The sequence below is a fragment of the Barbus barbus genome, assembly GCF_936440315.1.
Source record: "Barbus barbus genome assembly, chromosome: 21".
Classification (NCBI taxonomy): Eukaryota; Metazoa; Chordata; class Actinopteri; order Cypriniformes; family Cyprinidae; genus Barbus; species Barbus barbus.
Genome location: NC_136749.1, coordinates 3,460,648 through 3,474,635, shown reverse-complemented (window position 1 = coordinate 3,474,635; position 13,988 = coordinate 3,460,648). Strand labels below are relative to the sequence as shown.

The 13,988-nt window shown below is 35.6% G+C and overlaps 1 protein-coding gene across 3 annotated transcripts in view; it reads left to right on the top strand.

The window, feature by feature from the left end:
* Nucleotides 1-12,384, top strand: part of LOC306887346 (type II inositol 1,4,5-trisphosphate 5-phosphatase-like) — a 34,903-nt gene extending 22,519 nt beyond the window's left edge. For all 3 annotated transcript variants that reach the window (XM_079445003.1, XM_079445004.1, XM_079445005.1), the window contains 7 exons: nucleotides 3,905-4,070; nucleotides 7,367-7,602; nucleotides 8,424-8,534; nucleotides 8,959-9,043; nucleotides 11,109-11,236; nucleotides 11,366-11,477; nucleotides 11,813-12,384. In XM_079445003.1, coding sequence (XP_079301129.1) covers nucleotides 3,905-4,070; nucleotides 7,367-7,602; nucleotides 8,424-8,534; nucleotides 8,959-9,043; nucleotides 11,109-11,236; nucleotides 11,366-11,477; nucleotides 11,813-11,952 — 978 coding nt within the window. In that variant the 3' untranslated portion in view covers nucleotides 11,953-12,384. The remainder of the gene's footprint in view (nucleotides 1-3,904; nucleotides 4,071-7,366; nucleotides 7,603-8,423; nucleotides 8,535-8,958; nucleotides 9,044-11,108; nucleotides 11,237-11,365; nucleotides 11,478-11,812) is intronic.
* Nucleotides 12,385-13,988: the final 1,604 nt, after the last annotated feature.

Genomic DNA, 13,988 nt, shown 5'->3' with positions numbered 1-13,988 from the left:
ACGCAAGGAATCATAAACATGACAGTCTTGTGGTCAGAGAAACCATTTTCACACACCTCAAGGTCACAGAGAGAAAAGCCATGCGATACTAAGTCAAGTGTATGTCCGTGCTGATGGGTAGGGACATTGACCTGTAGAACTATTTCAAAAGCATGTAATAAATTGATAATCCTCCCAGAATTAAAATTTTATCATATTTTGGTATAAATTCCCCCAGTAAATCTGCAAAATCAGGTAAAAAGTCCTTGTTGTATTTTGGAGGACGGTAAATCACTGCTATGAGGAAAGGATCAGAAAGTTCCAGGGCAAATAACTGCAATTCAAAACTGCTGTATTCATTAAAATGGACAGAGTGACAGGAAAAAGTGTCTTTATAGATTGAGGCCAAGCCTCCACCCTTGCCTGTAGTACAAGGAGAAATGAAGAACGAACAGTTTGTTGGTAGGAGTTCAGAAAATGGGCTTAAGTCCCCAGTCATGAACCAAGTTTCAGTAAGAATCTATCTGGTGTTGATCAAGGCCATATTTAGCCGTAGGGAGTTATCGCTGGACTCCTCTGACTGAATTGCCTGCGGTAACGCACATGGACCTGCGGCAGTCGGAAACAAAGGAATAATCCACTCTCATCCAGAGAGCGCCGGTGAATGAAACAATTCCTGTACGAGCTTTCCGCATTGAGGCCCAGTGAAGATAGATCCTCCCGCTGGTGCGCCAGGAAAAGCTTCAGCTTAACAGCTAGGCCACCCCATTTGCCGCGTCGTCTCTTACGCTTTCTCACCGGAAAGGAGCAAGGCCAACGGCGAAGACGATCAGGAATGGACATCAGTAAGGGTGGGGGAACGTAATGAGAGCTGTTTTGCGCTTGATTGAGCAGTGCGATTTTAAAATGGTGTGATGGTTTAAAAGAGATAAATGGTCATATGTCAGTACCAGTGAAGTGCCTTTTGTCGAATAAAACATTACAAATAAAATAAACAAACTCAACACCACACCAAACGACAGACGGCACGCCACACACAACAGCGCCATCTTGCATATGAAACTCGGTATACATATAGAACTCATTGAGCTGAACAACTTTCACGTTGCATGTCTTAGGCTCCGCCCAACAGGAAATTGGCTATTTAGGGCTGCTTAAAAAGCGCATGCTCTGGAATTTGATATACTCTGAGGATTTCCAAACGATTGCCACCAAACTCCGTGAACATGATCTCAAGACATTGGGGATGCTAAATTGCGAAGAGATTTGATATCTCGAACCATTTGCCCGGGGCGAGGCAATGAAGTTATGGCGAAAAATGAGAAACCGGAAATGCCTAATAACGTCCACATACATTGTCAGATTTGATCAGACTTCACTGGTTCATTTGTTCTTTGATACCGATCGGATAGATGTGACTTTTGACTGAAAGTTAAAGCGCCACTAACTGGCAGCAGGAAGTGTCATTTTTCAAATGCTTTGAATTCAGCATCTTATTTTTACTCTTATTTGCTTCAAACTTCATCAGAATAATGTCAAAACACGGCCGATGTAAAACTGTGAAGGGAATATTGATATCTAAAATGCTGTTGCCATGGCAACGTGTCAAACTTGAAAGTTGTTTTCTGGTGATTTTGATGCAGATAACATGTTTAGAATGTCATGAAACTCAACACACATATCCGTATTAATGATAGATAGACAATACCAAAAGCTCATAAATTGGCGTGGAGGAGGCACTCTATAGCGCCAACTTTTGTCAAAAGTGGGGGGGGTTAGTTTTAGCTGCAGACACCAAACCCGGAACATATATTGTTCTAATCAAGCCGGACAACTTTCTAATTTACAGTCATTAGCTACGACCAACAGGAAGTCGGCTATTTTTATTTTAATGTCTATTTTTGGTAATTTCAGGCTGCAAATTAATTCATACTCCTCCAAGCAGAAACAAGTAATTCACACCAAACTTTTTTCATCATGATGACAAGATACTGAAGATGCTAAATTGCGAATGGATTTAGGATATCTTGAACAGTGTTTTAATGGCAATTTATTAAAGTTACAGTAAAAAAAGAGCAAAATTATTATTTTTTTGATCTTTTAAGAGCAGCTTCCAAACACTTCATAAAAAAATGCATACACGGAACAAGTCATTCTGAGGAAATGTGATTAATGAATTTACAATACACTATGGAGAGCAGAAAATTTAAAAATTATCAGATGTCACTCTGCTTCTGTGTGTGGGGTGGGGGTGGGTGACTGAGTTGAGTGTGGGTTGAGGAGGTGGGTGAGAGAGAGAGGGAGAGGGTCTGTTTAAACTTTTGATGCTTTAATAGTGGTTTAAATGTAACAGTAAAACAGTTCAGCTGACAGATGCAAACTAAGCTATAATGCAGGCAGACATATTTCACGAATACTTGGACAAATAAAATCATAAAAAAAAATGCTTAAATCATTAAAGGTTTTGATAACACTTTATGTTAAGGTTTCATTTGTTAACATTAGGGAATGCATGAACTAACAATGCAAAATATTTTTACAGCATGTAATTCTTCATTGATAGTATGAACTAACAATGAACGAAACTTTTTTTTTTTTTTTTTTTTTATAGCATTTATTCATCTTTTTAAAGTTAGAAAAATAGTCATGTTCAAAAGATACAACTTTAAATTTTAATAATGTATTAAAACATTTTTGGACTTAATATTAATTAACATTATAATTATTGTTGATGTTAACTAACAACAGTTAAATAATATAGTTTTTTAACATTGGTTAATTCACAAATAACATTAAGTATGGACAATATATTTTTACTTTATTTATTTGTGTTAGTACAAATTATTCATGTTAGTTCATGGGAAAAATAAATAATAAAAAAATGCTTAAATCATTAAAAGCTTTGATAACTATAATAATGTCTCCTTTGTTAAATTAGTAAATGCATTAACTCACGTGAACTACCAATGAAAAATATATTTTCACAGAATTTATTAATGTTTGTTGATGTTCGTTAATCAAAATGTTCATGTTAATTCACAGTGCATTAGCTAATGTTAACAGATAAAACTTTACATTTTAATAGTTTATAAGTTTTGAATATTAACTAACATTAATAAATGCTATATAAGTATTGTTCATGTTAATTAATATAGTTAATGTTAGTAACTGAAACCTTATTGAAAGTGTTTTTGAAAGTTTTATGTATGTCTTGATGGTTTGGATTAACCCTTTCATTAATGTATCCGTCAAATCCAAACTGCCAGAGGGTTACTGTAATGCATGTGCTCGCTGTGCACCGCTTTTCTGATGCCACCGGGGTGGAGTTTGCACTGACGGCTTGGGCCCGTCATCGCTGCTTGCAGCTATATTGTTTTGTTTTTTGTATTTTTTTTGGAAAGACATTAATACTTTCTTTAGCAAGGATGCATTTAATTGTTCAAAAGTTATGCTAAAGACATTTATAATGTTACAAAAGACTTCTATTTCAAATAAATGGTTATTTTTTACTTTCTTTTAATCAAAGAATCTTGAAAAAAAAAAAAATCTATGACAGTTTCCAAAAAAATGAAGCAGCAAATCTGTTTTCAACATTGATGATAAATTTTTTTTTTGACCAAATCAGCATATTAGAATAATTTCTGAAGGATCATATGACACTGAAGACTGGAGTAATGATGCTGAAAATTCAGCTTTGATCTCTGGAATTAATTTATAATCTATTAAAATAGAAAATGGTTATTTTATATGGTAATGATATTTGACAGTAATACTGTTTTTACTGTATTTTGAGCAAACAATTGCTGACTTGGTAAGACACTAATAATGTACTGACCCCAGACTTGTGAATAGTATTGTGAAATATGTAATGCTCATTTAAATGGAAAACAAAGGTTTCATATGTCCTTTTGGTTTCTTTCTGTAGTTCGTCTTCCAGGATGTGAAGTTCATGCAGCATCAGGCAAAGACTGTGACCGTTTATAATGATGGACAGGTGCCGTGTCAGTTTGAGTTCATTCCAAAGCTGGACGAGCCCGCCTACTGCAAGCCCTGGTTAGCAGCAAACCCTGCTAAAGGCTTCTTGGCTCAAGGTCAGAGGGATTCACTACTACACTTACATTCATCACAGTGTTGGTGTTTATTCGATGAATGGAGTGACATCTAGTTAACCGTTCTAAATCAACCAGCTGTTTGTGTTTTATTGAGATGGCTGTTACATGCCCTCTTGTTAAAGCAACTCACAACTAGCAGTATTTGCTGCAGTGACTGGTGGTCAGTTGTATGACGTAACTGTTGTGTAACTGTGCAAGAAGTTGCAATAACAGTCATTGTTCAGTCTTCACTGACAGCAAAATGCTGCTTGATGCAACCAAGACACAGTCATTCAGAACATACTTGATGTGTTATTATACAGCCATGTGAAGCAATTCTTCGTCATCAGTACACAAAATGTGTGCGAACTACACTACAAGGTCATTTTCGTAAACGAAAACTAAGACGAAAACGACAATGACAATATTTGAAAAATTAAAACGAAACTAACTGAAATAAAATAATTAACAAAAATAAATAATCATTTTCGTAATTAGCTGTTACGTTCTCACCCTTTGGCGGAAAAATATATGAGCTGCGTGACAGTTTAGTGAAAGAGCTGTAAATGGCACATCGCGTGCATGGGGTTATCTGATGGAGAGACGCAAAGCGGTTTAAAGCAGAGTCCTGCACGGGGCATGTTTGGTAAACGTGCACCAGCAATACTTAACCGAACACCCGACCCGTTAATCGACAGCAGCACTAATTTAATTCTGTACCAGACCAGAACTGCACTCGCATTAATCTACATCATCAGGTGGGCAAAATTACTTTCTCATGTAACACAAGCAATCAAACCAACATTAGACAAGAAAAACAGACACACAGCGCAACATGATGATTAACAGAAAAAAAGATGAGAACGCGCATCCTTTCTGTAAACAATACAAAACTTTGGTCTAACGTTAGCATCTAGGCTTTCGAAAAAATATGCATAGGCTAAATCCCATCATGCACATGCTTATAATTCTTCATAAATAAAGAACATATTCAAATATGAGCCTTTACTGTTAAATACGATTGCCGTTATTATTGAATTTCATTAGACCCAGTTATGATTTTAACGCGGCTGTTCACGGAAAAGTGAGCAAGACCCGATCAGTTACAATATCATGATTATGGTTAAATAAGAAAAAAGACATCTAATATAACCAAATTAGGCTACATTTATTTTCATATTAATTATTTCAACACACCATTAAGCGCAACATGTGTAGATTTATTTAGTAAAAAGGCTTGACTGCTTCCTTTGGTGTGTATTTGTATACTTTTACCATCTAATCAATCTTAGCAAGCGTTAATTTTGTGTCGATAAATGTTTGCCTTACTAAATATACAAAGTCTTTCTTTGGCTCTGGAAGTGATCTGTTGATTCTGCTAAACTTTAAACTGAAACTAAACCGTATGAAAACTGAATACAAATGTGTTCACAAAATAAAAACTAACACAAATATGAATGAAACTAATAAAAACTAAACTGAATATATTAAAATAAAACGAATTTAAAAATTCAAAACTATAATAGCCTTGCTACACTGTGCTGTCAGTGTTCACAATTAAAAACTTGAAGAGAGAGTTCGCCCCAAAAATGAAAATGATGTCGTCGTTTACTCACCCCATCCATTTACTGTACAAGCAAACAGTTCGACTTCTGTTGTATTTTTTCATACTATGGAAGTCAAAGTCTGTTTGTGCTCAACATAAGAAACTCATGAAGGTTTAGAACAACTAAATGTAATGGGTGAGTAAATGATTACAGAATTAATTTGGAAATGTTTGACAGCAGTCACAGAAATTAACTTTTCCATTAAGCTGGGATATTTGCCCTGGCAAATTAATTCCCAGGGGCAGTTTCTTCTATCCTTATTAGATGTTTGCATCGTCTTTTATATCAAACACTTACATTTAATGAACAATTAAGTGAGCGTAATAAGACACTATAAGCCTGTTTCCAGTCAAGTGAAATCAGTATCAACAAAATCTTTGTGCTGCAGAATTTGACATCTGCAACTGAAGTGGCATTTGGATGCATTTACACAGACGGTTTAATGCAGCTCAGAGATGGCATGAATGCATTTACACTGCAGTTACAGCTGCATAAATAATACTTTATTTATGCATTTATGCAAAAGTTTCCCCCCCTCTTTTTAGTCTGAAATTCACTTAATATTAACTTCTTGCTTATTAAACTGTTGCATAAAATCAGTATTATATTTGCAAGCATGCTGATATTTGGCATGCTCTCAAGGCATGTTTTTATTAGTTTTTTTTTTAAAGCAATTATCTGTTTTCGTCACCCTGCTTTAATACGCATTATGAAGTATTGCTTCGGAAACGAGTGATGGAAAAGCCAAATATCAAAGAAAAAAATCCCTTAATTTACAAAGCTCACTTGAGGTGGTTTTTGTCTTGTGCGAAAAAGGGTTAATGCGAATAATGGGAGATGGAAATGCATTTGCAGGATAAATTCCTCCATGCGCATCAAATGTATGTGACTTTGCACGATGGGATTGCATAACCTGACTAATCAGCGGACTGATCTCATTGTACAGCATCTAAAATGTTGTTATTGTCAATCTGAAATGCCCGAGCAAAGTTTGTCATCGACGTATATCTGTACTATTGCCTTCCAGAACTGTTACACGACTGCGTTACATGATGTCAGCAAGTCATTTATTATAGCCTATATCAGGGGTGTCCAAACTAGGTCCTGGAGGGCCGGTGTCCTGCAGAGTATAACTCCAGCTTGCCTCAACACACCTGCCTGGAAGTTTCTAATATGCCCTAGTAAGACTTTGATTAGCTAGTTCATGTGTGTTTAGAGTTGGAGCTAAACTCTGCAGGACAGTGGCCCTCCAGGACCGAGTTTGGACACCCCTGGCCTATATGAAAATTGCGACATTCAGTGGCATCTCCCACTTTTTCATTTTGATTATTTAGTGCCAGTTTATCAGGAAGTGACGATTTTTTTTTCTCTTTGACACATTGGATAGAAACGTGCTTATTTGCAAATGTTTTAATGTGAATGTTTAAGTGTTTTAATTCTAATTTTTGATGCATCAACTTTGGATGGAAACCCGTCTAGTGATAGACTATGAATATCAGCTTGCACATTGTTAGACCAATAATTATATTATCGAAGATGATACATAATGCACACTGTTGAGTCCAAACCTCCTTTCGAATGTTTTTTTTTTTTTCATCTATAACAACAATCAGTCATTATTGGTGCAGATCAAAGAAGAGTTTTAATCAGTCTGAACTCTGCGTTCCCTTCACTGATGTTTTTGCATAGGTGCCAGTGTGGACATCGACATGGAGGTGTTTGTGAACCGCTCTACAGCCCCAGAGCTGAACTCAGGCCAGCAGCAGCTGGAGGACATCCTGGTTCTGCATCTAGAGAGGGGTAAAGATTACTTCATCTCTATCACAGGCAACTACCTGCCCAGCTGCTTCGGCTCGTCTCTCAGTACCCTGTGCCTGCTGAAAGAACCCATCCAGGACATGCCCCTGGAGACCATCAGAGAGCTGGTGAGATCCTGCCATTAGAAACATTGTGACAAGAGCACTGCCATTTGTGACGGATTCACCGACAGTTATATCTTTGAATCATGTTTATAGCCGTTTTAAAACCTTCCTAAATAGACCGCTACTTTCTGACTGCACTCCTCACATGATGCACATGGGAGACTCAATATATTACAACAGCATGTTGCTACTTTATTAAGCAGATATGACATAAGACTCAATGTTGAATTACATTATTGATATTTCATAGTCCATTACCATTCAGAAGTTTGTGGTCAATGAAGATGATTTTAAGCCTCTTTCTGCTCACCAAGGCTGCATTTATTTGATCAAAAAAAAAATACAGTAAGAACAGTAATATTAACATAACTTTTCTATACAGGTATGTTTTGAAATTTATTCCTGTGATCAAATTTTCTGGCAAATCACCATATTTTTATGAAAACAGCGATACATTTTATTTTTCAAGATTCTTTGATAAATAGAAAGTTCAAAAGATCAGCATTTATTTACAATAGAATTTCTTTACTGTCACTTGTTTAATTTAAATCCTCTTTATTGAATAAAAGTGTGTATTTCTTGGAAAAAAAATGTTTACTGACCCCAAACTGTTGAACGGTAGTGTACATAAAGCCAGTATTTCTCACTGCTTAAAATCTTGAAGGAATTGATTTTTCCCGGCAGTTGCTATCATGCATTATTGGTTGTGTTCTCTGTGAAGGATACTTGCATTTAATAAATATTCTATAAATCAAAACTTGGTTGCAAGCTGTAATTATCTGGGACTGATTAACCTGCCTCATACTTCTCATTTGTTACATCAGAGTATGAAGTCGAATAGCCAAGTGAGTAACCCAGAGACTGATAAACCTCAAGAGATCCCCAAGGAAATATGGATGATGGTGGACCATCTCTTCCGTAATGCAAAAAAACAGGTCAGGATTGCCCTTTTCTCACGTATTGTGTTTTAAGCTTGCTTAAACTTTTCTCTTTCCCTGACTTGAAACATTTAAACTGTGCTTTTGTAATTTTGTGCTGCTAAAAGCTGTTGATCTTTTTTATGGTGGAGCCATTGAGCTCCTCTCTATAGCAACACCAGCACTAAAGCAGGAATCTGTTGAGGATATTCACTACCTGTTGCCTTAGGAGCTGTTTCAGTAACCCGAAACAAGAAATTAAAGCTTCCCCAAACCATTCTTTGCTGTTCAGAGATGGCTGACTAAATCTACTACACAATTACACATGCGATTCATCAACTGATTGCAAATGAAACTTTGAAGCACAATGCCTGGAGTTCATCCAAGAACTGTGAAAGCAGCCATAAAAATAGTGAAATAGTTGACCATGTCTGTATTACAGGAAGACCTCTTTCAACAGCCCGGCCTGCGCAGCGACTTCGAGGAGATTCGGGATTGTTTGGACACGGGCAGCTTAGACACTCTCCGTATCCTTTCACACAGTCACTGTATGATTCATGTCTGGTGTGAACTGACTAGAAGCTGCTTTCATTTCTGGATCATTCCAGAAATTAAGATACTTTCTTTTATTTTGCCACTGCAAACATAGACCAGGAGAAAGACTTGGTGAGTGAAGGTTTGGATAAAAAAAGATATTCCAAGCGTAACCTAATGTAATAATTCATGGCATATTGTATGGGTGGCAATGTTCTTTTTCACATTGCAGGACCAGAATAAAAATAAAAACCAAGAATATAAGAGTGTCTGATAAGACTAAAAGAGTCCTCCCTTTTTGTGATATCAAAAAGTGTAATTAAAATAATAATGAAAACTAAAATATAAATGCAGTAGTAATCTTAAAATCAAATGTTTTTTGTGACCAAATAATAAAAAAAAAATAATAATAATAATAACCCTCTATTTGACTAATGTTTGCCATTTGCATGTCATTTTAGGTTGTTTTGTTTTTTTACCTTTGTTATTGCCTATTTTTTGTTCAGGTCTATTATAGACCCAATGATAACGGCTCAAATTACATTACATACAAACATAAATTATTGCAAGTAATGTAAAAATAACAAGTCATAGCTGGGCTACTACTATTTCTTAATAAAACCGGGTTTCCACGGGTCTTAAAGTCTTAAATTGTACAAGAAATAATTATGATTTCAAGAGGTCTTAAATTTGGGGAGGAAAGACAAGAATTGCGATATGGCGATTAAACTTCAAAAGTCTATGATTTTATTAAAAAAACATGAGCGCTGCACGTTTAAAGTCCGGTGCTATATGTATGGTCTGTGATAATATCGTAATTGTTGTTTTAACAATGTACGATTTCATATTATCGAGTATATTGCGAACAAGGCACACCTACCGAGTGCACGCATACACTACATGATGAAGTCTAGTGTGCGTGCGCATTTATAGTGCGTTCTTTCACTGCGTGAATCAAAATGCATTTACAATCATCACATAATTCAAGATATGGGGCAGAAAATGTATTTATATCATTACATATAGTTAATATCACACGAAGAGTGTCGTTTGTTTCTCAAAGTCAGTATGATTACAAATGTGATATTGATTTTATACAACAGTTCAACAAACAAGAAGTTAATATTGAGACTTGCGTTTAATTAGACACCATATTTTTTCTCTAGTTCTCCAACAAAAACCATTCCAAACACAGCCACAGCACTGTTTTGCGTCTCTGGGCAACATTATAGTGTTTCACATAGACATAATAAATACCTAGATGCCTCATTGGCCGCTTTGAGCCGTTGCTGCGATACGTCAACGCGTCCGCCATTTTTATACAAGCAAGACTGCCTTAAAAATAAATGGAGGTAAATTTAATATAATAATTAATACTTTTGACTCATCCGTTTTCTTAAAGGCTGAAATGTAAAGTTTATCATTTTATAAAACTTTTTTTTTGTGAAAACTGAATTGTAAATTATGCTTTTTAACGGTACAGTTTAATATGATACTATAGGCATTGCCCTACCGCGCTCATGGTATTAATTTGATTTGCGCAGGTCTTATATTTTACAGGGTTTCTGAAAGATTTTAAGCTCAAATCTAAGTAGATGAACAGACTATATTAACTAATGTACATGGAAAGCAAACAATGGCAGCCAGAAGTTTGGAATTATTAAGATTTTTCAATGTTTTTGAAAGAGGTCTCTTATGCTCACCAATAATTTTTATTGATATTTAGTAGCATTAAAAAAATAACTAAATAAATTAAGGTTGTTTTTTTTGTTTAAGTCTTGTCTGCTCACCAAGGTTGCATTTATTTGATCAAAAATACAGTAAGAACAGTAATATTGTGAAATATTACTCCAATATAAAATAACTGTTTTCTGTTTTAATACATATTTATAATGTAATTTATTTCTTCGATCCGAAGCTGAATTTTCAGCATCATTACTCCAGGCCACAGTGTCGCATGATCCTTCAGAAATCATTCTGATATGCATATTTGATAAGCTTTATGTAGTGCAACCCCTCGGTAGACTGTTGAATGCCCTTGACCTGAAGCACTTTTAGCTGGCAGTAACCACTCTGTGGCTGAAGCCCTGCTCCTGTTCCTCGATGCCCTTCCTGAACCGGTGATTCCCTTCTCCTTCTACCCGCAGTGCTTGGACTGCTGCGCAGACAGCATGCACTGTAGACAGGTGTGTGTCTTCCGTATGCCTCGTTCAGTGTGGTATGCCTTTGCGCTAGTGCTGTGTTTGTATGCTCTGAAGAAGTGCAGTCACAGTAAAAATAAAACAATAACACGTTTCCTTTTTCTTTGTCCACAGATCATTTCTATGCTACCTCAGTGTCATAAAAATGTTTTTAACTATTTGACGGCCTTTCTTCAAGAGATGTTAAAGTACTCTGCACACAACCAGCTGGATGTCAATATTTTAGGTAGGTTGACAATGCACTTTCACTACTTGTTTTCGTGTATTTTTGTCTGCAGATTTTGAGAGCACAGGTCAGTTTCAATGGAAAGCAGAACTCAAAAGTTTATTCTACATAAAACCCATTCAGTACTCGGTGAAGATGAACAAAATGGCAAATACTGCAGCTGGAAGCAAAGCGTCGAGTATCATCCTACTGCTAAAATGTTATTAGTTGCATAATTAAGTCGTTTTTTTATTTTTCCATGTTGTTTACAGTCATGGAAAACCTGGAAACATCTGGGAGTTTGATGTGGAACTGACTTTGGCAATTTGACTGACTCGTTTGTCTCTTGTTTACAGCCCCGATCTTTGCTGGCCTTTTGCTCCGGTCGCCCACAAAGCAAGATCTCACAGAGAAAAGAAAGGTGAAGGAGTTTTTCCAGCATTTCTTGGTCCAGACGCCCTCTGACAGAGACCTTCACGATAAATCACCTGAATAATGTACTGCATCGTGTAGCCTTTATTATTTCACATGCCTAGTTTTTCCAGGTATCAGCAGAATTATGTCGATAAACTTTGTAGTTGCCATTTAATTCAAAGCATTTTAAACAGATATTGAAGCTAATTTGTTTTATTACGATGCAAATGTTAGTTTTTATTTGAAAAATAATGGTTATTTAAATATATTTGTATTTTAATGTTTGTTTTTTGTAAAAAAAAGTTATTTTATTAAATCTCAACAATTACAATAGTCAGTGTTTGCCTTTTCCTCTGTTTTCTCCTAAATAATTGCTCATTATTTCAACTGCAAAATCAACTAGAGAATTTAATTTAAATTGTGTAGTATATTATAATAGACATTATATAATTGTCTTTATTTTCATGCTCATTTTCAGGATTGTTTTACACCAACCTAAAAATAAAATGTATTTAAAATAAAAATGCTAAATACTGTGTGGAAAAATGCATTTAAATACAGTATTTTGAAAATACACAATGCATTTTAAATTGGCCATCCAGTGAAGTTTACATCAAGAATGATAATAAGTATATAATGAAGTTGTGTCATCGGTCACTTTAAATGCTCAAGCTCTTTAAAGCAGAAATGAATCCGATTGGCTGTCAATGTTTTTCTTTTTCTGCGCTGTTATAGTTGTGGTGTGCTATCTGCTGTTGACTTAGATTTAGGATGTACTCGCACTAGGGCATCTGATCCGTGCTTGAGCGCGATTGACCCCCAAAGTCCAGTTCATTTGACAAGTGTGACTGCTCTGTACCGTGTCTAGTGCGGTTCGTTTAACCATGCCCTGGTCCGTTTGAAGAGGTGGCTCAGGTGCGGTACACGTGTAGCATGGAACAGTTAATTTACTATTTTTGTATGCGCCATTGTTATCATTATGACAGCAAAAATCTGTATTACTACTTGGAAATCACATTTTTCAGTTAATTTAATTTGAGTACATTTAGATGTATAATGGGTCTGGTTCTCCTCTTATTGGTGAAAGGTATTGTAGTTTGTGAGTAAAGCTGTGAATTCCACCATTAACCTCAGCTGCTTCTGTAATAATCCTCTGATATCTGTCTGTTAGCGAAAGGACAACCGTGCTTGGGTTTTAGTACAAGGCAGCTGTGCCTAGTGTGAGTATGCCCTAGAACAATCTTTTTAACTTTATATCTTTATTATTAGCATTATAGTTATCTTTGTCTTGGGGTACACACACACACACACACACACACACACACACACACAAGCTGCTTATTACTCATTTATCCATGTTTCTTTATCGTGTCAATAACTCCTGCCTAAAAGCTCCACAGATATATTTGCATACCACTACAATATATAAATGATCTAGAAAAAGTTCAATCAATTTATATCATCGCCAACATATGTGCCCCTGGAGCACAAAAGCAGTCTTAAGTCGCTGGGGTATATTTGTAGCAATAACCAAAAATACATTGTATGGGTCAAAATGATCGATATTTATTTTATGCCAAAAAATCATTAGAATATTAAGTAAAGATAATTTTCCATGAAGATATTTTGTAAATTTCTTACCATAAATATATCCAAACTTCATTTTTGATTAGTAATATGCATTGCTAAGAACTTAATTTGAACAACTTTAAAGGAGATTTTCTCAATATTTAGATTTTTTTGCACCCTCAGATTCCAGATTTTCAAATAGTTGTATCTCAGACAAATATTGTCCTCTCATAACAAACCATACATCAATGGAAAGATTATTTATTCAGCTTTCAGATTCAAATGTACACTTAAGACTGGTTTTGTGGTCCAGTATCACATGTATATATTGTCTTGTTGGCATAGTAATAGGCATAATACAGTTGACCTTGATATTTTAGGAATAGTTTGGTATAAATGGTATTAGTAGTTCGATATGTTTGGTGCATGCTTCTGCTAGTATGTTTTTGAGGTAAGATGCGATGAATCAGAGGTGTGATGCTTATATGATCTGATCTGGTCTGAATAACAGTGATCTGATCTGAATAACAGTGATCTGATCTGAATAAC